This window comes from Aythya fuligula, chromosome 2, assembly GCF_009819795.1.
Source record: "Aythya fuligula isolate bAytFul2 chromosome 2, bAytFul2.pri, whole genome shotgun sequence".
In the NCBI taxonomy this organism is placed as follows: Eukaryota; Metazoa; Chordata; class Aves; order Anseriformes; family Anatidae; genus Aythya; species Aythya fuligula.
Window position 1 is genome coordinate 35984438 of NC_045560.1, and position 22732 is coordinate 36007169.

The 22732-nt window shown below is 35.4% G+C and overlaps 1 protein-coding gene across 3 annotated transcripts in view; it reads left to right on the forward strand.

Moving 5' to 3' along the window:
* The window catches only part of TAX1BP1 (Tax1 binding protein 1), a 55741-nt gene that overhangs the window by 27679 nt on the left and 5330 nt on the right, over positions 1-22732 (forward strand). Inside the window, exons 6-16 of one of the 3 annotated variants that reach the window (XM_032181392.1) lie at positions 3644-3792; positions 3930-4020; positions 5527-5712; positions 7963-8190; positions 8425-8571; positions 9351-9444; positions 10654-10772; positions 12208-12333; positions 14299-14370; positions 18919-19093; positions 19434-19582. In XM_032181392.1, the coding sequence (XP_032037283.1) occupies positions 3644-3792; positions 3930-4020; positions 5527-5712; positions 7963-8190; positions 8425-8571; positions 9351-9444; positions 10654-10772; positions 12208-12333; positions 14299-14370; positions 18919-19093; positions 19434-19582 (1536 nt within the window). The remainder of the gene's footprint in view (positions 1-3643; positions 3793-3929; positions 4021-5526; positions 5713-7962; positions 8191-8424; positions 8572-9350; positions 9445-10653; positions 10773-12207; positions 12334-14298; positions 14371-18918; positions 19094-19433; positions 19583-22732) is intronic. The other 2 variants (XM_032181393.1, XM_032181394.1) reach the window with 2 other exon arrangements.

The following is a 22732-nucleotide window of genomic DNA, read 5'->3' on the forward strand; positions in this document are numbered from 1 at the left end:
AACTTGAAAAGTGATGGCAGTTTTTATTTTTATTATTATTATTTTGAAGTCATCTTGCATTTGGTGAATTGACCTCTTTAGTCTGAGAGTTTCATAGGTCGCTTTTAGCCTTTCATTCTTCTTTCATAATGGATGAATTCTGTAAAAAATGAAATCCAGGTTGCAGATACTAGCTGTTACTCAAAGGTGACACTTTCTGGTATAGAATAGCTTTTAAAACATGGGTAGGGGTATTAGATGTATTTATCAGGATACACTAGATGATGTAAAATCACTGTTCTTATAGCATCTTTTTGTAATGAAGTGTAAATAAGTAAATGAAGTGTAATAAGTAAATTATCTATAATGGCAGTTTTTGCACCAGGGGGACAGTTTGTCATGTGATTTCAATAAAATTAATTTTACAATAATCAGTTTAAAGTCTTTTGCCACTTTAGAATAGCAATAAAAAAATAAATATATTGATGTCTCATCTTTCTTTCCCTTCCCTATCTGGGGGTGGTACATCAGACTTTTCAATGTAGGATTTTGATTCTGGGAAAACAGATCCACTTAACAGCTACCTTAATTTTTTTTTTGTTGCATTTCATTAGTGAGACTCTGGGTAATTACAGGAGTTTTTGTTCTGATAGCTTTTGTTTTGCAGCAGTGAAGCTGACTTAAGTAACTTCTGGCTTCTTATTCTGCCCCTTGTGATGCAGTTTGCTTTTCCCCTCCACCCATAATACTCTTGCAACTCTTTTGGAGGAGGGGGTGCATTTCTAAGTTGAATTAAAGATAAGATCCAATGTAAAAATAATCTCGAAACTGTCACATGTTTTTAAACCGATTCATTGAAATGATCCATGCTCTTGGTTTGTTTTTCTTTCTGTTAAAACAGTGGAAGGAAAGATATATTTGTAGATGTTTCAGATAAATTAAAAGAAATTAATTAAGCAGCAGTTTAATTATCATCTTGGTAGCAGTGGTTGTATGTGTTGATACGTTTATTATATTCTTCCACTTGAGACTCTGCCTAAAACACAGCCGACCTTTACCTGTAAAATAGTCTGAGAGTACTCATTTTAAATTTTATAGGCTCTGAAACCACCGTAACCAGAGTGTATGGGACTGGGACTGCAGCATCTAAATTGAATTGCTAAGAATTCTGTAAAATAACAAGTCGTCTCTAAAAATTAATCCTTTCTTCTTTCAAAACTGTGGGCTTTAGTTGTATCTAAACAAGTTTATTAGGTGAGAATCTGTTAAGTATGGAACTTTTACATTTTAATACCATGTCCCTTTAGAATAACTAGCAAAGCAGCATCAATTGTAATGCTGTTTGTGGAGTGTATTTTTTCAGGCTATTAATTCCTTTTAATATATGTTACCTTTGGCAGCCTGTTTGAACTGTTTGTACAGTTTGTATATATAATGTATCAGATTAAATTCTTTTGAAGGCACTTGGGTTACAGCAGTTACAGTTATGCCAAAGTGGTGTTTAGAGAAAACAGATATGCATTGAAATAGGCTTTTTACTATACTAGACTTTCAAAACAGGGGCAGGTAATTAGTCTCCACTGCACTAGAGAAGGACAAGCAGTTGTAATGTGTGTTGTTGCTGCTGGTTATATAGCAAGTTTTACTTGGAATACCGACTTTAATTAAAATATCCTGCCTTCATTACACCAAAGTACGTGCACTTTTGTTTGCAGGGAACTGATAGCTCTTCAAAAATGAAAGCCTTGCAGGAGTTCTTGGTCTTGTCTTTAATACTGTTTTCAACAAACAGTGCATTCATGATCCCTTCTCTAAATACTTTATTCTATTAAGGCATATAATAAAGCCAATTAAGAGTTCAAATAGTTGGAATGGATTGGTCCTCTTCCTTTTTAATAGTATCTGTAACAAAAATTAAAATCTACTTTAGGTGCCTGTTTAGGGTTCAGGAAGTATTTGAGACATCAGTTACATTTGCCACCCTCACAATTCACTGCCCCCCGCCCCCAAATCATAATACCCAAACCTCTGTTTAGTTGCTTGTAAAAGCAGGGCTTAATTACACTTGCAAACAGCGTATTTTTGACAATTAATGAGTAAAAACAGTCCTCATTATATTTTATTGTACTTAAAACATTGTTAGTTAAGTGGAATCTGGCCAGTAGGGGTTCTCCATGAACTCTGCTTGATGTGTTTCTCATGATGTAACAGTACAGTTTTGTTGTTTCAGGGCATTAAGTTTTGTTTAAAAATGATGAACAGATGAACTAGCGCTTTAATCTTCCAAATGCAGGGTGAAAAGACAATTTGTACCTTAGTGTACGCTGTAGTCAGTTGTGTTGGTCAGTCTGTCTTGACCTTGTTTACACTTTGATTTTTATCACTGCCACGGGGAAGCTTTATTGAATTTTGATAACAGAAATGGTAATGTATTTAGTGTTTCTGATTTATTTTCTCAGGAAAATAGCATTATATTAAAAATCACGTTTTTCTGGCTTAAGATGGCCTGTTTTTAAATGGTCGTTTTACTGTGGTGAAGATGACTTTTAACTGTGCGCTGCCTTGGATGGTATAGATAGACATTACAGTAATTAGAGTAACGAATGCATGCTGTACTTGCAGTGACTGCTCATCTTGTATCTGTGAGTGTTACAAGGGAATCCGTACTGGGTGTGGTAATCATCCAGTTTTAGCTTCCAATCTCTATGACTTGAATCCTGCAATTGTTTCGTGGTCCTCTGTGAGCTTTATGAGGCCTTCCAAATGGGCTAGCTGGTAGAATGTAACCTTATAGCTAACTGCTCATCATCAGGAGTATCACTGCTTCCATTTTTTCTCCTTCTTGCTTGCAGTTGTCTTTACTGTGGCTTGCTTGAGTCCCTAGTCCTGCCGGCTGGGCTATTTCTGATGCCGGCCAGGATGCTGTTGGCCTTCTTGGCCACCTTGGTTATAGTCCAATACCCCCAGGTCCTTTTCTGATGGGCAGCTTTCCAGCCTCTCTTCCAATAGTCTCTGCAAAACTGAATGCTTGCACTGAAACAAACGCCTTATTGACTCATTATTTTTATTAAATAAGCACAGTGAATTTAATGTTTGTAAATACCAGGTAGGAGGTTCAAAATGGGCCTGTCATACAGCTTACAGAAGAGAAGAAATCTAATGACCATCTGCCTTATGTTATAGCTTTATATGTATTCTAAACTAAAAGCACTGAGTAATTTCAAATATTGTACATTTTTAGAAAGTTTTAAATCATGTAATTTATTTTAGTTGATAAATGTGATACTGTTTAAGCAGAAAGTTCAAGTTCATATATGGATGCTGCATTGCTTATTGCATTAATAGATGATTGAGAATGCTAAATGTTACTTGAAATGTGAATTTTGATCTTTTTTTCTGATAGTAAATTAATAGGTATTATTGAATATTTATAGAAACAATGTTTTGTGTAGAAAGCTTAAAAAACTTGAAGTAAATAATGGAATGTTTGTGAAATATTCCCTTATTTGAAATAAAATATATATGATGCATATATATATATATATATATATACATATAACCTAGAAATTAACAGAATTTATATATTTGAGCATTAATTCAAGTAGCATTTTGTAGTTCTGGAGAAGTGCATTATTAAATGAAATATTTGCAATTGTTTTTGAAGGCTAATATTCAAGCATCAGAAACTCTTAAAACTGAAAATGATGATTTGAAGAAAAAGCATGAAGAGGCTGCTTCAAAAGTTCTCCAGCTTGAAGAAGACATCATGACTGTTACTCAAAAAGCCATTGCGAAAGAAACAGAGTTAGACAGGTATTTAGTCATTTTGACCCTTACCTTCCTTATTTTATGGTTTCTTTCCATGTGTGTTTTTTAAACTATCACTTTTTAATATATGTATGATTTTTCTGCATTAATAATTCTGTACCATTAATTTGCTTATTTCTTAGTATGAAGGACAAACTAAAGAAAGTGATGCTTGAGAAGGAGCAACTTGAATGTGTGTTAAAGACAGAAAAGGATGAAAAAGAACTTTATAAGGTAACTTTATTCCTTGTACCTGTGTACACTGAAATGAAGTGGTTTGAAATAAAGGTAATAATGTTTTACAGAGAGATCTGATAAATGATATTTATTAAGGAATAAGTGAAAAGGGGCATTTCTGTGAATAGATTTTTAAGAGTTACAGAAGTTGTTACATAAGAATGAATGGGGAAAATGGCATTTGAATTCGTCCCATCATGTAAAAAAGTTTTGTAAGGAGAATGTACCAACAGTTTGTTGAAATGCAAGCACAGTAACCTAAAATTCTTAGGTTCTTTAGGTATATGCAGTGCATCATCCAGTAACTGGTTATCTTAACATACCTATGAAAAAATAAATTAATTTTTACTCTTACAAGCTCTCTCCCAAGAGTATGTTTTCTAGGTCCTGAGTCCTTTGAGTAACTTTGAGAAAGTATAGGAGGAGTTGTGCTGCACTGATTTTTCACTAGCATAAATGATTTCTTTTGGTGGTGTTGAGAAACATCCGTATTTAAAACAAACAAACAAACAAAAAGTCTTGTAAATAGTCTTCAACTCAACTAGACAGAAGTTCTGAATTAAGTGGACTGCTGGAACCATCCTTACAGCAAACATGTATGTTTAATTTTTGTAGGAGCTTGCTGTACTGCCCTGCCTAATTTGATGTGTCCATTTGCTTAGAAAAGTAAATAGAGAAACTGATCAGGCTTTGCCAGTGTGACCCCCTAACTTGTCTTGAGATGATCACTGTTAGTTTTCTTACTCCTTCTTTTGAAGAAAAAATCCTGTGTCTGGTTTACTTATTGTAATAAGGAAATCCTTGGGTTGTGTAAAACAAATTGGATATGTTTAAAAGATTATTTACGTTCATAGGAAAACATCTTGTATGTGGCAGGCAACATTAGATTTGTACCAGAAGTCATCTTAAAATTTCAAAATGTTTTTTGTAAGCATGGAATTTGGCTGTAAATAAGCAACTCAAATCTTGCAGTCTTTGAACAGCACTTGAATACAACAGTTACCATTTTTAGGCATTATATGATAGACTTGGTGACATCTTAAAAACAGCTTTAGGGTTGTTAAAGTAGTTTGCTGTCTTGGTAACTGGATATTGGTGGTATAGTCCTGTTTGCTTAGACATCTTCAAGTAGATACTACCAGAAGATTCATTTCTCTGTAGCTTTAAGTCATTTTCTTGCTTGTGTTTCCTTTTACTGCATTTGTGAAGAGAAGAGTTAGTTTTGAAAAGCTTAGTGTGTTTTGTATAGAAAATGAGAGCTTACCTTCAACCTGTAGAGTGGAGGAGCTGTTGTTAGAGCTGAAATCAAGCTGAAAGGATTCCAACCAGAAATCTTCTGCTGTGAGGGCAGTGATATTATCAAATGTTTAATTTTTTTTTCTTTTCCTGTCCTAATCTGTCTCAGAGATGAGCTAGAATTTAGCAAACACTTAAATGGACAGATAAACAGCAGTTTTTTTTTATTGTGGAAGAAGAGTTTGACATTTTTTAGCATCATTACAGATACACTTGAAGAATACAGAAATAGAAAACACCAAACTAGTAAAAGAGATCCAGACGTTTAAGAATTTGGATGCAAACAAAGAAAACATGATATCGTATTATAAAGAGGAGGTTGGCAGATTACAGCTATTTATAGCTGAAAAAGAAAATATGAAGAAAGCTTTTTTGCTCTCCTCATCAAATAAGGTAAGCATTGCTACTACTATAATTGGCCTACTTTAAAATAAATATATCCAGGGTAGTATGTGCTTTACAAGAGAAAGGAAGAATTGATATTTCCTATGTATAGGTTGAGAGCCAGGAGGATTGTGGTGTTCTCAGCAGATGCAGAAAATAAACAAAGGAGAAAGTAAATTCAGTTTTGTTTTGCTCACTCTGAGTTTCTTGAGGTGTCTCACATGAGACAGCTTGAGGTGAACTCTGTGTGGAAAAAGTAATTTATGAGCTCAGTAAAAGTGGTGCACTCCTCTGAGTTGCTAAGAGCTTCATGAAAGAGGAAAGAAAATGAAGAATAGAGAAAAGAATGCGGCCGTGTTTAGAATGAAGAGGATGATGGTGGGAAAAAAAGAGGAAAATTCAGAAGATGTACTGAGGGACTCAGGTGCTGTCAAGATATGATGATGTAAAACCTGAGGAGGGATAAGATGTCACATAAATGGACTAAACCAACTGACAAGTTAGCAGTATGAGTGTCCGTAGGACATATAAAGAGGAGGTGACTTCTGCTATTCAGTGTGACAGGATTATGGTTAGCAAGTAGTGTGGTGCAACACGATAGTGAATGTGCTGAAGAACTGGTATCCATGCTGCCTGTGGTCTGGGAAGGGTACTTCAGATTAGTTTTAGTGTGGTGCTGTGGTTGGAGTGCATTAGGTTTGTCCTTGATTAGCATCTATCTTCCTGTTTCATTTCATCTGAAAGGAGCCCAGTGTCTGTGCCTTGAGACTGTTCTGTGATGTGATCTAGCATGATAGGTAATGGTGGAATGACTGGGGGGTTTGCTTCAGAAATGTGCTCTTGATCCAAACCAGAGTTAATTTAGACACAGTTTTAGGAGCCAGCATGGAAAAGTCAGGTCATCCAGGTGATGCACTGACTTCATTTCCATCTCGTGTGTCTTGTCTGTTGTCTTACTGAAAAAGCAATCTAGTTTTTGAAAGAAGAGACGTTGTGTTAAAGTTAGAAATGTAAAATACAAGTGCTAATAAGAGTGGAAGCAGCAAGAACACAAAAAGAACCCACTATTTTGCTTAAATTACAGTTTACATTCTTTTTGTCTTGTGACTGCTCTACAGTTTTGTTTCAGAATATGTTAAGCTACTACACTATTTTACTTGAGAATTAAAAACGTAGCGTGTGTACTGGAGGAAACAAACGTCATCTGGTTATCTTGAGAAGCATTTATAACTTTTCTGGTGGGATCATTAACATTTTTGCCTTACACCGAAATTGTTTACTGGAAACAATACGTTTACTGAAACATGTAACTGATGTAGGATTTGCTGTAAAAAATAGTTAAGGTATAGTTCTTTAGGGCACCTACTAGTTCATCCATCTTTTTAAATGATTACAGGATGTATTACTATTCTACTGGACTTGCTGTGCAATCTTCTATGTGATTATTAGAAATGAACAAATAGTGGACTAGAGATGCTTGAATTTATGTCTAGACTCAAGAATATGAGCTCATAATGTCTTCAGGAAGCCCAATGGCTGCAACTGGTTTATAACAGCTTTTATTTTTTATGTTATTTTTTTTATAATTCTGGGCTTTTCTGGGTGTTGAGAGACCAGTTTCACAGTTTGGTCAGTGGGCCCTTGGTCTGCTTTATCGAGCTGCAGCGATGCCAAGAGCCTTATAGTGCTGCATGCTGCAGCTAATTCTCTGTTAATTCTTCTCTTTTCCTTCTGAAACGCTTATTATTCAAGATCTTGGGACATGGAGTTGTTTGGAAAAACATTCCAACGCTCTATTCTGTGTTGTTTGACATAAACCACTTGTAGGCATTGTAAGGCTTCCTATTCTGCTGGAACCTGCAGTGTCTTACTCTGGGATCAACTCTGTTTTTGAAGCTGGATGGCCATTTATGCCTGTTAGGAGCTCTGTGGTAATAAGATGTTCTGCAATAAGCTTAAACTAAAGCTGAAACTACAACAAAAATCCAATATAGGTAAAATGATGATGCCTAAACATGTGTTTTGAAATGGTGATTGTGCAAAGACCTTTATATCCTAGTGAAATATGGATACCATTGTTGGCAAAGAAGGCAAATGGGGAAAATGATACTAGTGCACAAACTTCTGGATTTGGTATTTTTGCCAGAGCCACCAGAACAAGCTGATTTTTCTTGTGAATGTTTCTCCTACCTTTAACAATCTTGATTTAAATGTTGAATTAAAATTTGATCAATTCTCTTTCCCTTCTCTCTTTCACAGGAGGATGCAAGTATTTTAAAAGAACAGCTGAGGAAAGCTGAGGATCAGATTCAGGCTAGCAAACAAGAAGCTGTCCTAATGTCAAAAGAGTTGAGCGATGCTGTAAACGTGAGAGATAAGACAATGGCAGATCTTCACAGTGCACGTCTGGAAAATGAAAAGTTGAAAAAGCAGCTTGCTGATGCTTTAGCTGAACTTAAAAAAATCACAGCTTTGAAAAATGAACAGGTAATTGTTAGTTTTCCTTACTGGAGTTTATATGTATTCACAAAATCTGTCAGTCAGCTTAGTTAATCCTGGAGTTTAAAATATGCTTTTTTGGGTAATTATTACAAAATAGGACAGCCTTTTGTACTTACATAGACTACTTTGCTTTCTTTAATAATAATAATAATAAAAAAAGGCTTTTCAGGGAGTAGTACTATTTGAACAAAAGGGATAACAGTTTTTATTTTTTAAAAGGAAACTTCAAACACAGTGGAGCAGGAACTGCGCAGAGAAGTTGAAGATCTGAAGCTTCGTCTACAAATGGCTGCTGACCATTACAAGGAAAAATTCAAAGAATGTCAGAAACTTCAAAAACAAGTAAACAAGTTCACAGAACAGGCAGTAAGTAGAATGGAGAAATTGCAGTTATTTTGTAGCTTTTCAGCAACTGTTTAACTTCTTTCTGCAAAAAAAAACCCTGATTTTAGAGCAGAGTTCTTAAAAAATCTGGGGAAATCTGGGACCGAGTAGCAGAGAGACTTCAGTGGGCAAAATGTCAATGGCAAGATGTACAAACGTGATTTCTTAGGACAAAGTCTTTATTATTTCTGTGATCTCCAGAACAAACAGGGAAGCTACCCAGTTTTGATCCACAAATTACTTTCAGAGTTTGATTCTCATCCAGAAGGTCAATGGTGAACGAGGTATCATATCATAATGACTGTGGCTTCTCCTTAAAAATGTTCTGTATCTTTGGCTATATTGCAGATCTGATAGAAACACTGAATATTACTAATTTGACTTAGGGCACCAGAAGTGCCCTATAATTATTCATTAGTAATACTGATTACATTTTCTAATGAAATGTTAGATTTAAGTTGATGGATTTAAGTATAACCTATTATCTAGAGAACAAGATTTTCTAATAATTTCCTTTAAAATTGCTATTTCTAGGGAAGGAAAAAAAAGATCTTTATGAAATAAGATTATAAAAATCATTGTCTGAGACTGTTTCAGTGTTAGTAGAATAAATTATGTTTACATATTTATTACTTTCTCCTGTTTTCATGAGCAGTTCTTCCTCATCCAATTTTGGAGGAGGTGATAGTGGAATAAATATGTTACTTTGTGCTTTGGTTTTCATTTAATAAAATACCAAAACAAAATTTCTTTTCACCAAGAAAATTGCAGGGAGTCAACAGAAACTGACAGATGCATCTAACATTGAGACAGCTACTGCCGTCGTTACAGACAAAAAGTTGTCTGCATCTCCAGGTATCAACAGCTTAAATTTTGTATGTTTATATCATCCTGAAAGCGTTGTCTATGTGAAGTAGTCCCTAATAGTTTTTCTACTATAAACTAGGTGAAGTCGTTCAGTCTACTTTGAAGTAAAGGAAGCTGGTTAGAAATGTGAGAATGCATCAAAAAAGCTGATTTTTTTCCAAGTACTAGCATTCATAAGTTATTTTATTGTATCTTTTCAAAACAGTTCAATTAATATTATTAATATTAATGCAAGTAGGACTGAAATAATAAATTTTGCTTGATAGTTAACAGAGTGTGTTTAGCCAAGCTAACAGAGTTCATTTAGGAAAAAAAAAATTCCACCCCAAATTCTCAGTTTGTGTACAGTAGTGTGAAAATTTTGCAGTCACCGTACAATGAACGTTCACTGGAGCATTCTGCTGTAAAATCAAATCCACAGTAAAGTTCTGATTATTTGATGACAAGGTCAAGTCTACAGACTGTTCTTGTGATTTATAGGCAATAGTAGTTTATTAGAAAATTAACTAGGTTATAATCTTTATGAACTATTAAGTTCTTACAAAACTAATCTTCTAAAATAAACATATAATAGGTTATAACTGAACCTAGTTTAATATTCAATTTAAATCGATAAATGCTAGTAAACGATGACTAATTTTGTTGTTGCCTTACAAGGTCACACATTCTTTCTCTGTGTGGAGACTCTAGGGTGTAATTTCTGGTCACTTTCATCCCATCTTAATTAAATACAAGTGTTTCCTAAAACAAATAAAATCCCAGTAAGTCTAGTTATAATATGTGATGGGATGAAGTAGGTTGCTGAGGAATTTAATGATTTTGCAGAAGAATAAAGTATCTAGAATAATATTGATAAGAAGGTATTCTGGTGTTTACTTTCTTGGGAGCTCATGGGAGAGATAACTATATAACTATATATAACTAGATAACTATATATACTGCACAGATCAATGTAAAAAAGTTATGTTCATCTGCAGTATGAGAGAGGGTGCTGAACACTGCCTTGCTGATATGACTGCTGATCCTTCAGTGTCATGTGGCTACTGATGTGTTTGTCTCTGAATAAGTATTTATTGGATGACATGGAGCACTCTGTTCTTGATGCATTGTCAAATTTAGCCTATCATCTCTTTTGATGCATACTTTATTTATGGAACAAAAAATCAATGTTCATGTTTTTTTCTTCAATGTTCACAGTTAGCCCCATTTCACCTGATGTAGTTTCGGAATTCATGGTAAAGGAGCAAGTACGTGAAATGAATAAAGAAATTGCTGAGAAAACAGAGAAGTATAAGAAATGCAAGCAAATGTTGGCAGTAAGTAAATGGCTGCTTCGGAAAGCTGAACAGAAAGCTCTAGGTGCTAAATCTTAAAACCACAAAGCCTACCCAACTGAGTTGCCTTGCTGCTTATTTGTGTGATACTCCATGCTTAAGGTAGAAATGTTGACGTTAGAAAACACATTTTTATTGAGTCAGCTCTCAATTACCTGTGGTGTTAGGGAGTCCAGATGGAGACTGCTCAGGATAACTCAAATGCAGGAAAAACAAACGAACAAAACTATTGCTACTTCTGTGCTCAAGCTTTTGAACACGTTTTTTAACTGTATATGTTAAATGTAATTGCTTTAATACATCAAATACAGCACGTTGCTCTAAGCAAGTTGATGTTTGGAAAAAGCAGAGCAGTTATTAAGCTGAAGTGATGTTCAAGTGCAATAATTCCCTCCAAATCCGACTGTCCTGGGTTTTTATATGGTTTTGATATCCAGGTGGGTGGGGCTTAGTAGCTTAGGCTCAGTGGTACATAAGTGCACTTGCGCTGTTCTCTGAACCAACGTTGGCACTAGCAGTGCCATAATAGTAAGACCCCTCAAATGTTAATACATCTCAGTATGAGTTTGATTTTCACGCAGCTAGTTTGGATGTATGTGTAATGATGGAGTGTTTCATTAGTAGTGATCATGAAAAACTGATGGCTGTAGAAGTGTTTAAGAAATGCCATCTGGGTGCTGGATTGTCTCGTCTCTTCAGTTGTTTGCTTCTCCTTTGGGGATTAAAAAATAACATTATGAAGTCAGAACAGTTAGAGTTAAGTTTAGAATTAAAAACTGTGGTGTTTTTTTTTCTCTACACCAATGTGTTTTCTTCTCAAATGGTCATAACACATTCCTAAACTGCCATGAACTCAGCTTATCATCTTGTTTCTCTTACTTACCAGAAGGAGATTACTTTTTTAATGTGCTCTCCAGGATGTAATAACTACCATGTAATTCTGCTCACTGCCCTGTCTAAAGAAAGCCTTCAGTGGCTTCCACTGGCTATTTCTTCTGTAGTAGTGCTTGAGTAAAGCCTTGCCTTTGACCTTCTGGATGAAAGATATTTAGGGTGATTGTAAAAGTATCATGGGGGAAGGTTTTGTATTGAAGCGAGACACTGGAAAGGGTAAGCATGATTACAGTATGGTGTTAGGATTGTGTTTGTACAACGAAACTCGAAACAGTTAAGTTAAAGAGGAATAGCAGCTTGTTGGAAACTTAAGCAAGAAAAAAAAGTGTATTAAACATCATGTTCACAATTTTCTATGCTCAAAGCCTTGTAATTGAGTCAGGCTAGATTTGTTGAAGACTTCTGTAAATGGTAAAAATCGGTAAAATAGTAATAATGAGGTAAGTAGTTCTGAAAGCATAGAGTTATTCAGTGTCATTGTTTGGAAAAAAAATGCTTAATGCTGTGCTATGAACCACTATAGGGTGAAAAGATGAAATGCAGTGTTTATGCTGATGAACTTGCTAAACTGGAGCTGAAGTGGAAAGAACAAGTGAAAATCAATGAGGGTATAAAATTACAGCTGGCAGCAAAGGAGGATCAGTATAAAGTAAGTTATGGATTTTGTTTGTGACAATGAATGGTGTCCTGTTCTTAACTTACATGCTCATTTCTGATAGTTGGAGTAATAAGGGTTTTAATGAGACAAAAACACTACATATACTTTTGCCCTGAATAGAAAATCTGTAGGAACAACATGTTCTTTTAATGCTTCTTTTAAAGTAAGACAGACCTGCTAAGTAATATGCTTACTAAATGGCTATCAGTCTTCTCATATTGTGGATTTAAAGAAACCTTTAAATGACTTTAATCTTGTGTTACAGGAAAAAAGGGCTAGAGAGTTCTAATTTCTGTTGCTTACAATAATACTAGCAGGAATATCGGTTGGCATATTTATCTAAAATCTTCCTACTGCATGCAACATTACCAGTGTACTAACATCTAATGCATTTCACCTGAATTAATGAGAGATTCACTATAAATAATAGGTTGTTTTTAAAACGTTTTTGAGAGATTTAATTTAGAGGAGCTCAACTATAATCTTGGTACGGTGACGTAACGTGCATGCACCAGAAAGTCAAGCGTAATGGACAGCTTTCTTACACAGAACTTTAATCGTTGAGGCTGTGATACTGGAACATATGTTGCGGTGGCTTGCTGGGTAAACAAGGGAAAGATAAATGCAATGGATTTCCCCAAGACCAGCTTTTATGCTTCTGCTCAATCTAATGGTGATTGTTAGTGCAGTAGGGTAGAAATGCTCTATATTGCCCATCTTTACCCATTGCAATGAACAGGATTTAAACACAATTGTGATTATATTAGTTCTAGTAGGAGCCCTACCTCGTTAGAAATTACCACACTTTTTCTTTATAAAATACTGAAATACTCTATGGAGCATTTCAGCACTATGTAGGCTGTGTAGTCACTGTGTGATTTTCAATACTTCTTTTAAAGCTCTAATTTCACTTTAATAAAATGCATGACTCTTCCAAATTTATTTAACTTCATTAATTAACGGTGATCAGTTGCCACACATAATTTAATGAAAAAACAGTTTCTTTTTTAACTTCTCAACAGCAGGAGTAATAAATAATTGGTTCCAGAACTGAAAGTATTTTGGCTGCAATTCAAAACTGCTTCTTATTCAGGAGGGTGCAAGGAGGGGAGGAAAAAATGAGCTTTTTGTCCCAGTCAGTATGAACTCTACTAAGGGAGAAAATTTCAGAATTAAAAAAAGGACAACCAACCAACCAAAAAAAACTCGAACAAACAAAAACATAAAAACAAAAAGATATTTAACTATACAAAGTATTGCATTTATATGCCAGATAAATAAGTGGAAAGGTGGTTTTCAAAGTAAACCAGGATCCAAATAAAACAGCACTTTGAAGAGAAAGGTTATTTAAGTAATAATTTGGAAACAAAGAGGAAAAAGCTTTCTGTAATATGTCAGTTGCATCTGTCTTCTCCCTGATCACCCAACAGGGCCACGTGGTGGATGTTTGTGAAACAAATGTAGTCTCTTTGAGTTGGGAGGGTGGTTTGGTTCTCTCAGTTCTGTTGTGGGACATGAGATGGAGAGAAGTGAATGGAAGAAATCACTGAAGTACTTGCTGGCAAATTCCTTAGAAATAGTGTGATGAAGCTTGCAAACCTGCAGCTGTTTCTAGAGAGCAGTGTCCCTCTGCCTTCAGTAACACTGGTGTTCCTCTTGTGTTTTTTTTTTTTTTTTTTTTTTACCTGGGATTTCATCGTTCCATGTCTGTTTTCTGAAAACTGACAAGAGAAGGTTGCCAGTGTCTTGCTGTTACCCCATAGATAAACTTATGGAGAATGTTTGATTATTTGTAGTAGTAGTAGGTGTTTCATGTGAATGTAGTAGACAAGTTCTTTTTCCATCTGAAAGCTGAACTGAAGTAATTGAATGCACTGTTTTCACAATATATTATGCAGGGAAGTAATGTCTATTCAGTAATATAAGAACTGTAAACTGAATCTGATTTTCATATAGGTTCAGCTGGCGGAAAAAGAGAGACGAATAAAGGAACTGGCATCACAGCTGGAACTCTTTACCAGTGAGAAGGTATTGTCAGGACTGCTGTTAAATATTGTAAACTGGCAGCTGTGGGGCTCTTTGATTTGAGGAATTGCAGTTTACTTTTAAGTGATAATTTGTTTACAGTTCAAAGGTACTTCTCCATGTTTGAATATTTTGCCAAAACGAATTAGCATTTTAAACTGCAAGTTCAGATGGTAACACTAAAAAGAAAAAAGTAAACCACAGAATACCAATTTCCCAAAACTGACTCAACCTTTGAAAATAGTTGTTACTGTTCTGTAATAGTGTTCTAGAACATTTTCTAGATAAACTCTAACATTTCTAAATGTTAGATAAACTCTAACATTTCTACATAAATTTCTACATAAACTCTAACAAAAACATTACAGTGCTACAAGTTTTCTTCCATTCTGTCTAGAATAATACTCTATCTAGGATCTAAAATAATTTTCTGATTGCAGATTGTGCTGTAAGTTAATAATTTCAGATTGCAGTTAGCTCCACATTTTACCAAATGTTCGGATTTCTGTCACTTTTTCCTTTCTCACCTCAGTAGCATCCCTGCTTTTCAGCAGGTTTTCAGTGAACTTTGAGCCTCCTTCCTGTTCTACTCCTTGGTATCCCTCATTGAAAGAGGTTCACTCCTTTTGTGGCTAGAGGCTGATGTCTGATGCGTGCATGTGCTTCCTGGCCAAACAGAAAAGATAATTCTTGGCTTCATGCTGCAGCTGTTCTCTCCTCTTAACAGAGCATAAAGTTGGAAGAATTTCATTTCTTTGCGAGAGACACTCTCTGATATTTTCAGGAGTTACTGGCTGACAGGCAGCATGATTAGTAAACCCTATTCCCTTTGAAATCTTGGTGTAAGATGTCAATACTACATACCTAGCCTGACAGTTTATTTTTTCCATCACTGGTTAGGGTTGTTTTTGCTTTTATCCAGTCGTGGCCTATAACTAGAGATGCACATGTTTCAGCAGTAAAATCTGTAGGTTTTTCATGATGTGTGCATACAACCAAGTCCGTTTGACATCTGCGGTTCTCTTTGTTGACCACTTGTAATAATAAGAGCAGCTTGACATATGTGGCAGCAGTGACTTAAGTAAACTACAACTGAAAAAAATACCTTTATCAGAGAAGAAGGATAAACAAGCAGTACTCTGCTTTTTAACTATATGATAGAAAATGGGATGCTGCTTTCAAGAGCTCTCTGTCTAATCAAATTCATTACCATTACTGTAAAAATCAGACAAGTGCATTCTGAAATATTAATGCTAATGTGCTACTGCTGGAAGTACCTCTTAGGTATTATATGGCAATTAATCAAAACGGTGTTTTTGTGAAAAGCGAAGCAATAAAATCAATTCACATTCAGACAGTATTGCATGATATTGTGGAAAAGTTATGATTGTTCAGACTACTTAAACACATCCTGTGAAAAAAAAAATCCAGTATGAACAGATATCTGTTAAACACAGAAATTTACACACTGGTAAATTGAAATTGAACTAATTTCAGATTAAGATACCGTTTTGTAGAACTCTAGAATCTCAAGTAGTTGGTATTTAAATTCTCTTTGTTTAAACAATGATGTAATTTTAATACAGCTTTCATATTTTTCTAATTCAAAAGAAAGCACAATAAAAGTTAAGTTTTAATTAATCTAGTTTAGCTGGAGGCAGTAATTCTAAACACCACACATAAGAAGGAGAGCAACTGTAATAATAATGTATGGAACTTATAAAACCTTGGAACTTTGTCTACCAAATTTATAGATATTTACATTACAAAGAAGAATCAAAGTGCCTTGCTAGACTGGAACCATGATTTAAAAGGTTAAACACAGTATAGTAAACAGCTTTTCAATTTATGCTCCATTATCAGTGTTTGTTTATAAATGTCACCAAACATAGCATGCTAAAAATGTTCATTTGCTGTCTCTTCAAGCCTATAAAATTACTTGGTTTCTATTTTATTTACATACTTACAGCCTTTGATTTTTAATCGGTCTCTACCCTAGCTGTCCAACTTCTGGCTAAGACTATTTTACAGCACCTTTTTACAATCACTTTGATCTACACTCCGTTTTAATCTTACGTGATGCTAAAATTAAAGTATTAATGCCATTGCTTCTCATTCTAAACTGCTTCCATATTGCAGGAGAAATTGATTTTAAAAAGGAAAGTCTTAATTTCACTGATAATTAATTGTTCCTGCTTTGTATTGAGTAAAGATTAATTATTTAGATTTTACATGCTCACTAAAATTTTAAGACGTAATCCTAACCATTTAACCCTAACCATTTCAATCATATATGGAATTTAGTCTATAAATCTAAAGTAACATTAGCTTAGTTTTATGTCATATCAACAGGAGGATATTTTACTTGAAGGGTGTTGTGCAGAAAATCTGCTGTCCTCTTTTAGAATGTTTTTTAAAAGAACATAAAAAGTAATTGAAGTATTGTGTTTACAGCCAGCACTCAAAAAAAAAAGATAATTTTCTGTAAGCTGCCTTTCTTGTTTGTGGATAGCACTTCTATCCTATTTGAAAAAGACTTCATTGTTGCTGTTGGGAGTCCAAGCCCTCAATGTCTGAAACCTGATAGTATGTAGAATTGTGGAGTGGTTTGGGTTGGAAGGGACCTTAAAAATCATCTGGTTCCAACCCCCTGCCATGGGCAGGGACACCTCCCACCAGACCAGGTTGCTCAAAGCCCCATCTGGCCTGGCCTTGAACACCTCCAGGGATGGGGCATCCACAGCTGCTCTGGGCAACCTGTGCCAGTGCCTGATGTAAATGTGTAGTTTCCATCTTTTTTCATTTGAGTGTTTACTGTTTCAGAGACTGAAAGCTGATGTTGCATTTTTGGGCTCTAGAGTTTGGGCTGATGCTTACCTGTTTGTTGTTAAGAAAAACGTTTTGGGTTGTTCCTTTTAATAGCTGAGACATTTTACTTCTCGTGTAGTTAAATAAGTGTTTTAGGTCTTGGTTTTAAGTTTAAATTGAAAGCCTTCTGGGGAAAAGACACACTTCTGGGTTAGAGGTTTTTGTTAACATTACATTAGCACATGTTAAATGAGAACCTAAAAGAAAATGCTAACCAGAAAGGAAAAAAAATTGATCAGGAAACCTCTGTCTTAAAAACATTTATTATTATTTTTATTCTTATATCAGAAATTTTTGTCTGGCTCTGAACTGTAAATGACATTTTTTTTTTGGGGTTTGTGACATGAGCTCTTTGCAGAACTCATTTTATTAAATTGAAGGAAAAGAAAAAGACTTTTCTTTGGATGAATTATAGCTGAGGCGCTGGCTTAGTCACTGCTCAATTAAGTCATTTTAATTTCTGTCTTTTAATGTATATATTGGCTTAGAGTTTTGATGGTATGTAAGTTATTTAAATCCTTTAGTAGCTCGTAATAATTACTGTCTGTATGGCTTATATGTAACAATTCATGATTTTACATATATGAATATTTTGAAGAGTTCTGCTTGAGCTTTTCTGGAAAATTTAATTGCCTTTCTGATACAAATAATTAAATAAAGCAGGTTCTTGGAGCCCCTGAATAAATTCAGCAATTTAATATTTTGGATGAAAACATTGAATTTTAGAAGTAAGATACACGTTTACTTTTGTTAAACTGCAAGTTCACACATATTAAAATAGTTGAGGAAAATGATTTTCATTTTAACTTTACAAAATAAATGTAGTGAGGGATAAATATGGATGAGTTAGAACTTTGCTCATCAAACCTTTAAAGTGCAAATTATTTTTCAGAGGAAGTGCAATAACTTTGAAATCTATGTATGAAAATATACAACTTCCCATTGAGAAGCTGCTCATTTGAAATTGTGTAGTAATATACATGCAGTTTTGTTCTGTATGATGCTTAAAAATATAAATATTATACTTTAAATAACTAACCTGATCTGGATTATCTTTGTGAAAACTGACAATAATTTCTATTTGTTAATATAAACAAGAATAACCAAACTTGAGTAATAGGTTTTACTTCCGCGAATCAGTTGTCTGAAAAATTTGTCTGAATTTTATCAATGGTTGAGAATGAGTTATCAGTCTAATAGGGCTGGTGTTGAACATACATTCATATATAAATATATATGTGTATATGTATATGTGTGTGTATATATATATGTATGTATGTCATAAAATCATTAAGGTTGGAAAGACCTCCAAGATCATCTGGTTCAACCACCAATGTCACCCGCTAAACCATGTCCCTAAGGACCATGTCCAACCTTTCCTCGAACACCTCCATTCTTTACTTGTTTCACTGATCTTTCTTCATTTCGTAAGATGCAGATACTTCTTGAAAAACGTGGCAGTTGAGTTGATGCAATTTGAATTAAGTGACAACAAAACAGAAGAATTTTTCAAAATATCCTGTGTTTTCTTTTCTTTGTTCATCTGACTCTAGATCAAGAAGAAAGGAGGGTGTGAAGATTAGCAGATGTGTTTTTAAAAACCAATCTAAATATTTCATAAAAATCTAAAACTTTTGCTGTGACTCCATAGAGTAATTACATTTTAAACTTTGTATTATTTAGAAACTTGGCAATACACCAGGAAATCAAGCTGGAAGGATGATGGAAGGACAGATTTCACAGCCAACATTGCATTTTCGCAACCCATACTCAGAAGAAAATGGACCAGTTCCTGCAGTGACAAGTAGGCTACCAGTATTGCAATATGGAAACCCTTATGCAATTCAGGAAAGACGAGGTAAGTAAGGGGGCGTGAGTATTTTTTTTTCCCCCAAATATAACTTCTCTCTTACCATTTCAAAAACCATGTTTCATTCAGTGCAGCTTAAGTACCAACCATCTGTACACTGATGTACAGTTTCTTTATTGGCTACTGAATACCATTAAGGACCTTTATTTTATTGATGAGAATCAGTAAGGGAAACAAAATTTTAGAGACACCTTTAGAAAAAAGATTTCTCTTCTTTTATCCTATCAAAGCCAAAAATGTTTGAAAGCCCTGATTTTAAATGTAACGTAGCACATCTGTAATCTCAAAATACTACTGAACAAAGATGAGCTAATTAATTTTTCTTCAGATGGAGCAGATGGCGCCTTTAATCCTGATGAGATCCAAAGACCACCTGTTAGAACTTCCTTTTGGGAACTGGAAGATGATGTAGTGTGTAGTCAGCCTTCACGCAATCTCAGTCGGCCTGATGGTTTAGAAGATCCTGAGGACAGCAATGTAAGTTAACCTTTTATATCATCTTCATTTTTCGTTGATGATATGTTCACTACTGAGTATTCAAGAGTTGCCCATAGGTTTTCAGTATCTAAGAAGCGTGATCCTATTTTTTAAATATGGATTTTTTTTTTTTAATCACTTCCTAGTTTGTATGTGGAAAGTGGGTTGTATCAGAACAAATGAAAACTTAAAGGATTCTGGTACTGGTATTTTCAGTTAAACACTGAAAGAAAATTCCCGTAGTATTAGATATTTTATCCCTATATATTAATCTCTCTTTCTGTCTTTTATGAATCTGTACTTGTTAAATTCATTGTTTTATTTTATTTTATTTTTTTCCTGTTAAGCATCTATTTGGAAGAGCCGCTAATTGACTGTTATCTAAAACTGGTGAAACTGAAAGTGACAGATTCTCACTGATTCCTTTTTTTTTATGTTTTAAGTGGAAACTGGTTAGCTTTCTTTCTAATACAGTTAACTTTTGTATTCCACTATAAGATACACTTTTAGTAAATTGGCTTCTGTAATGAACTGGACCATATGTCTTCATTTGAACAGGAACAGGCTTATTATTCTTTTTTTATTCCAAGAACCCTTGCACCTTCAAAAATATTAAACAAGAAATACTTTTCTGCAAAGTATTGTGCTCTTTGCAAGTACAGTGGTATCATGACCTGTTTCTCATTTAGTCTAGTTTGCCACATTTAATTGCTATTAACCTTTGCAGAAGCTGATCAGTGTTCAGACAGGCATGATTTTAGCCCTGGTGCTCAGCACCTATAATGGAGAAAAATGTATTTCTCCCTCCTACCTTTTGCCCCCAATGTCCATTACTGTGAATAATTAGAAAAACTGTCAGTACTTCTCCAGCCTGTTTAAGATCTAGAATGTGAGCTTAACGCTGTTGCCCACCTTTACTTCACATTTTGCATATTTAAACTGATCATTCTTGACGTAGATACTACATATGACAAGCTCTTCTCTTCTTTAGTCATCTGCTTCAGTTTAATTAGCAGGGTGTTCTTTCTGATCTATGTGCTTTGCCCTCTTGCAAACCCAAGAGAAACAGTGCTAGAGTCTTGTGCTCATTTGCTGACACAGCTTAGATTTTTGTAATGAGATGGAATATAACAGGCTTAAATAAAGTTCAACTTGTGAAAAGGTGCCTTTAAATCAAGTAATTTATATATATATTTTTTACTTTCAAATGAGAATCCGTTACTTTCTCACCCCAAAAATAGGCTATATGTATAGAGTGTACATGGAAATGAGCAGTTGCAAAAATCTTTCTAGAGAGATCTAGTAATATGCTAAAGATAAAATAGTTCTAATGCAAAACTTAAGTAATGAGGGAGAATTTCCATATGTGTAGGTAAGTTCTGCAGAAATGACAGGCTCTACCTCATGAAGAATCACAAAATGGCTGAGGTAGGAAGGGACCTCTGGAGAACACATAGTCCAACCCCCTGCTGAGCAGGATCACCTAGAGCATGTAGTGCAGGATGGCATCCTGTCAATTTTGGAATATCTCCAGAGAGAGAGACTCTACAACCTCTCTGGGCAACCAGTGCGCTGTCACCCTCACAGTAAAGAAGTGCCCCCTCATACTGAGCAGGAACTTCCTTTGCTGCAGTTTGTGCCTGTTGCCTCTTCTCCTGGGCACCGCTGAAAAGATCCTGGCCCCATCCTCTTGACATCTTCCCCTCAATTCCCCATTTGTACACATGGATGAGATCCCCTCTTGGTCTTTCCCAGGCTCAGCAGGCCCAGCTCTCTCCAGGTGAGGCTTCACCAGGGCTGAGCAGAAGCGGAGGATCACCACCCTCAACATGCTGGCAGCACTTTTCCTAATGCTCCCCAGGATACCATTGCCTTCTTGGCCACAAGGGCACATGACTGACTCAAATCAGCAGATACAAATATACACATATGAAGATTACTGTTTCTTTTACTGGTTTTCAAAATAAGCTGTATGAAATGTAATTATGTGCATTTTAAAACCGAAAACATACAGAGTTCTTTGTTGGCAGAAGGTTCCCTCCCAGAAGAAAAACTCTGGTAGTCTTGCTGCTGTGTTACCATTGTATGGACTGGTTGTCTTCCCCTCTGCACTGCTATTACTGCATCTTATGTTAGGTTAAGAGCTTGAGGATACTGTCGCTTCCACCACAGCATGGATGTTTTGGTGGTATCACATGTACGGTGATGAAAACGCCTACAATATTTATCTTGTCTAAGAGGAGGTATCTTCTGGGCCCTGAGACTATGATACGTATGGGATTTGAAGTAGAAGCTGTATACACACAACTGTAATACGCAGATTTGACCAAAATTGACTTTTTTTCAGTCTGTAAGGCAAGGGGGTGGAAGTGCATGCATACATGTTTAAGAAACCTTTTCCACTTGCTTCTCCAGAATGGGGAAGAACAGGAATGGCACTTCGTTTTCTTTCAGGTATCCGTCTAACGTAAGGAATAGTTCAGCAAACTGAGGCAGCCTAGCAAGTCAGACTTACCTGCTGTAGTTGCTGCTCTCATTTCCGTGCAGTTGAGTAACTTTATAAGCTTTATTAATCTGGATGGCAGAGGAGAAATTCTGAATGCTTCTCCACACCGTGTTTTCTGACAGGAGATGAGGTAGAATCGCTCCTCTGCAACTGTATTACTACCTAGGGCCAGTTAAACAGTGGTTTCTGAGAGGGATAAGCTGCCCTGTGTTAATCATGGCAGATAAGCATGCATGTGGTGTTGATTTTGTATAGAGTATTTGACTTGCCACAAGTTCCTGCCATCATCTGCTCAGCACTGGCTTTCCATTTGCTCATGCTCTTGTAACTGAACCAAATGTAATCATTTGGAGCAAGTCACTTCTAGAAGCAGGTATGCATGGGAGAGATCCATAAACAAAAATATATTTTTAATAATAAAGTGAGTTTTAGAAACACAGACCTGATTACGGTTGGCAGTAAGCCCAGAATAACTGTCCCGAGACTCTTAAAGAATGTTGTGAGTCACAGGAAAAGTGTGGAGTGTAACATTTGGCAACTGATGGCCAGGTGAGGATATCACAGAATTTCACAGAATTTCTAGGTTGGAAGAGACCTCAAGATCATCAAGTCCAACCTCTGACCTAACGCTAACAGTCCCCACT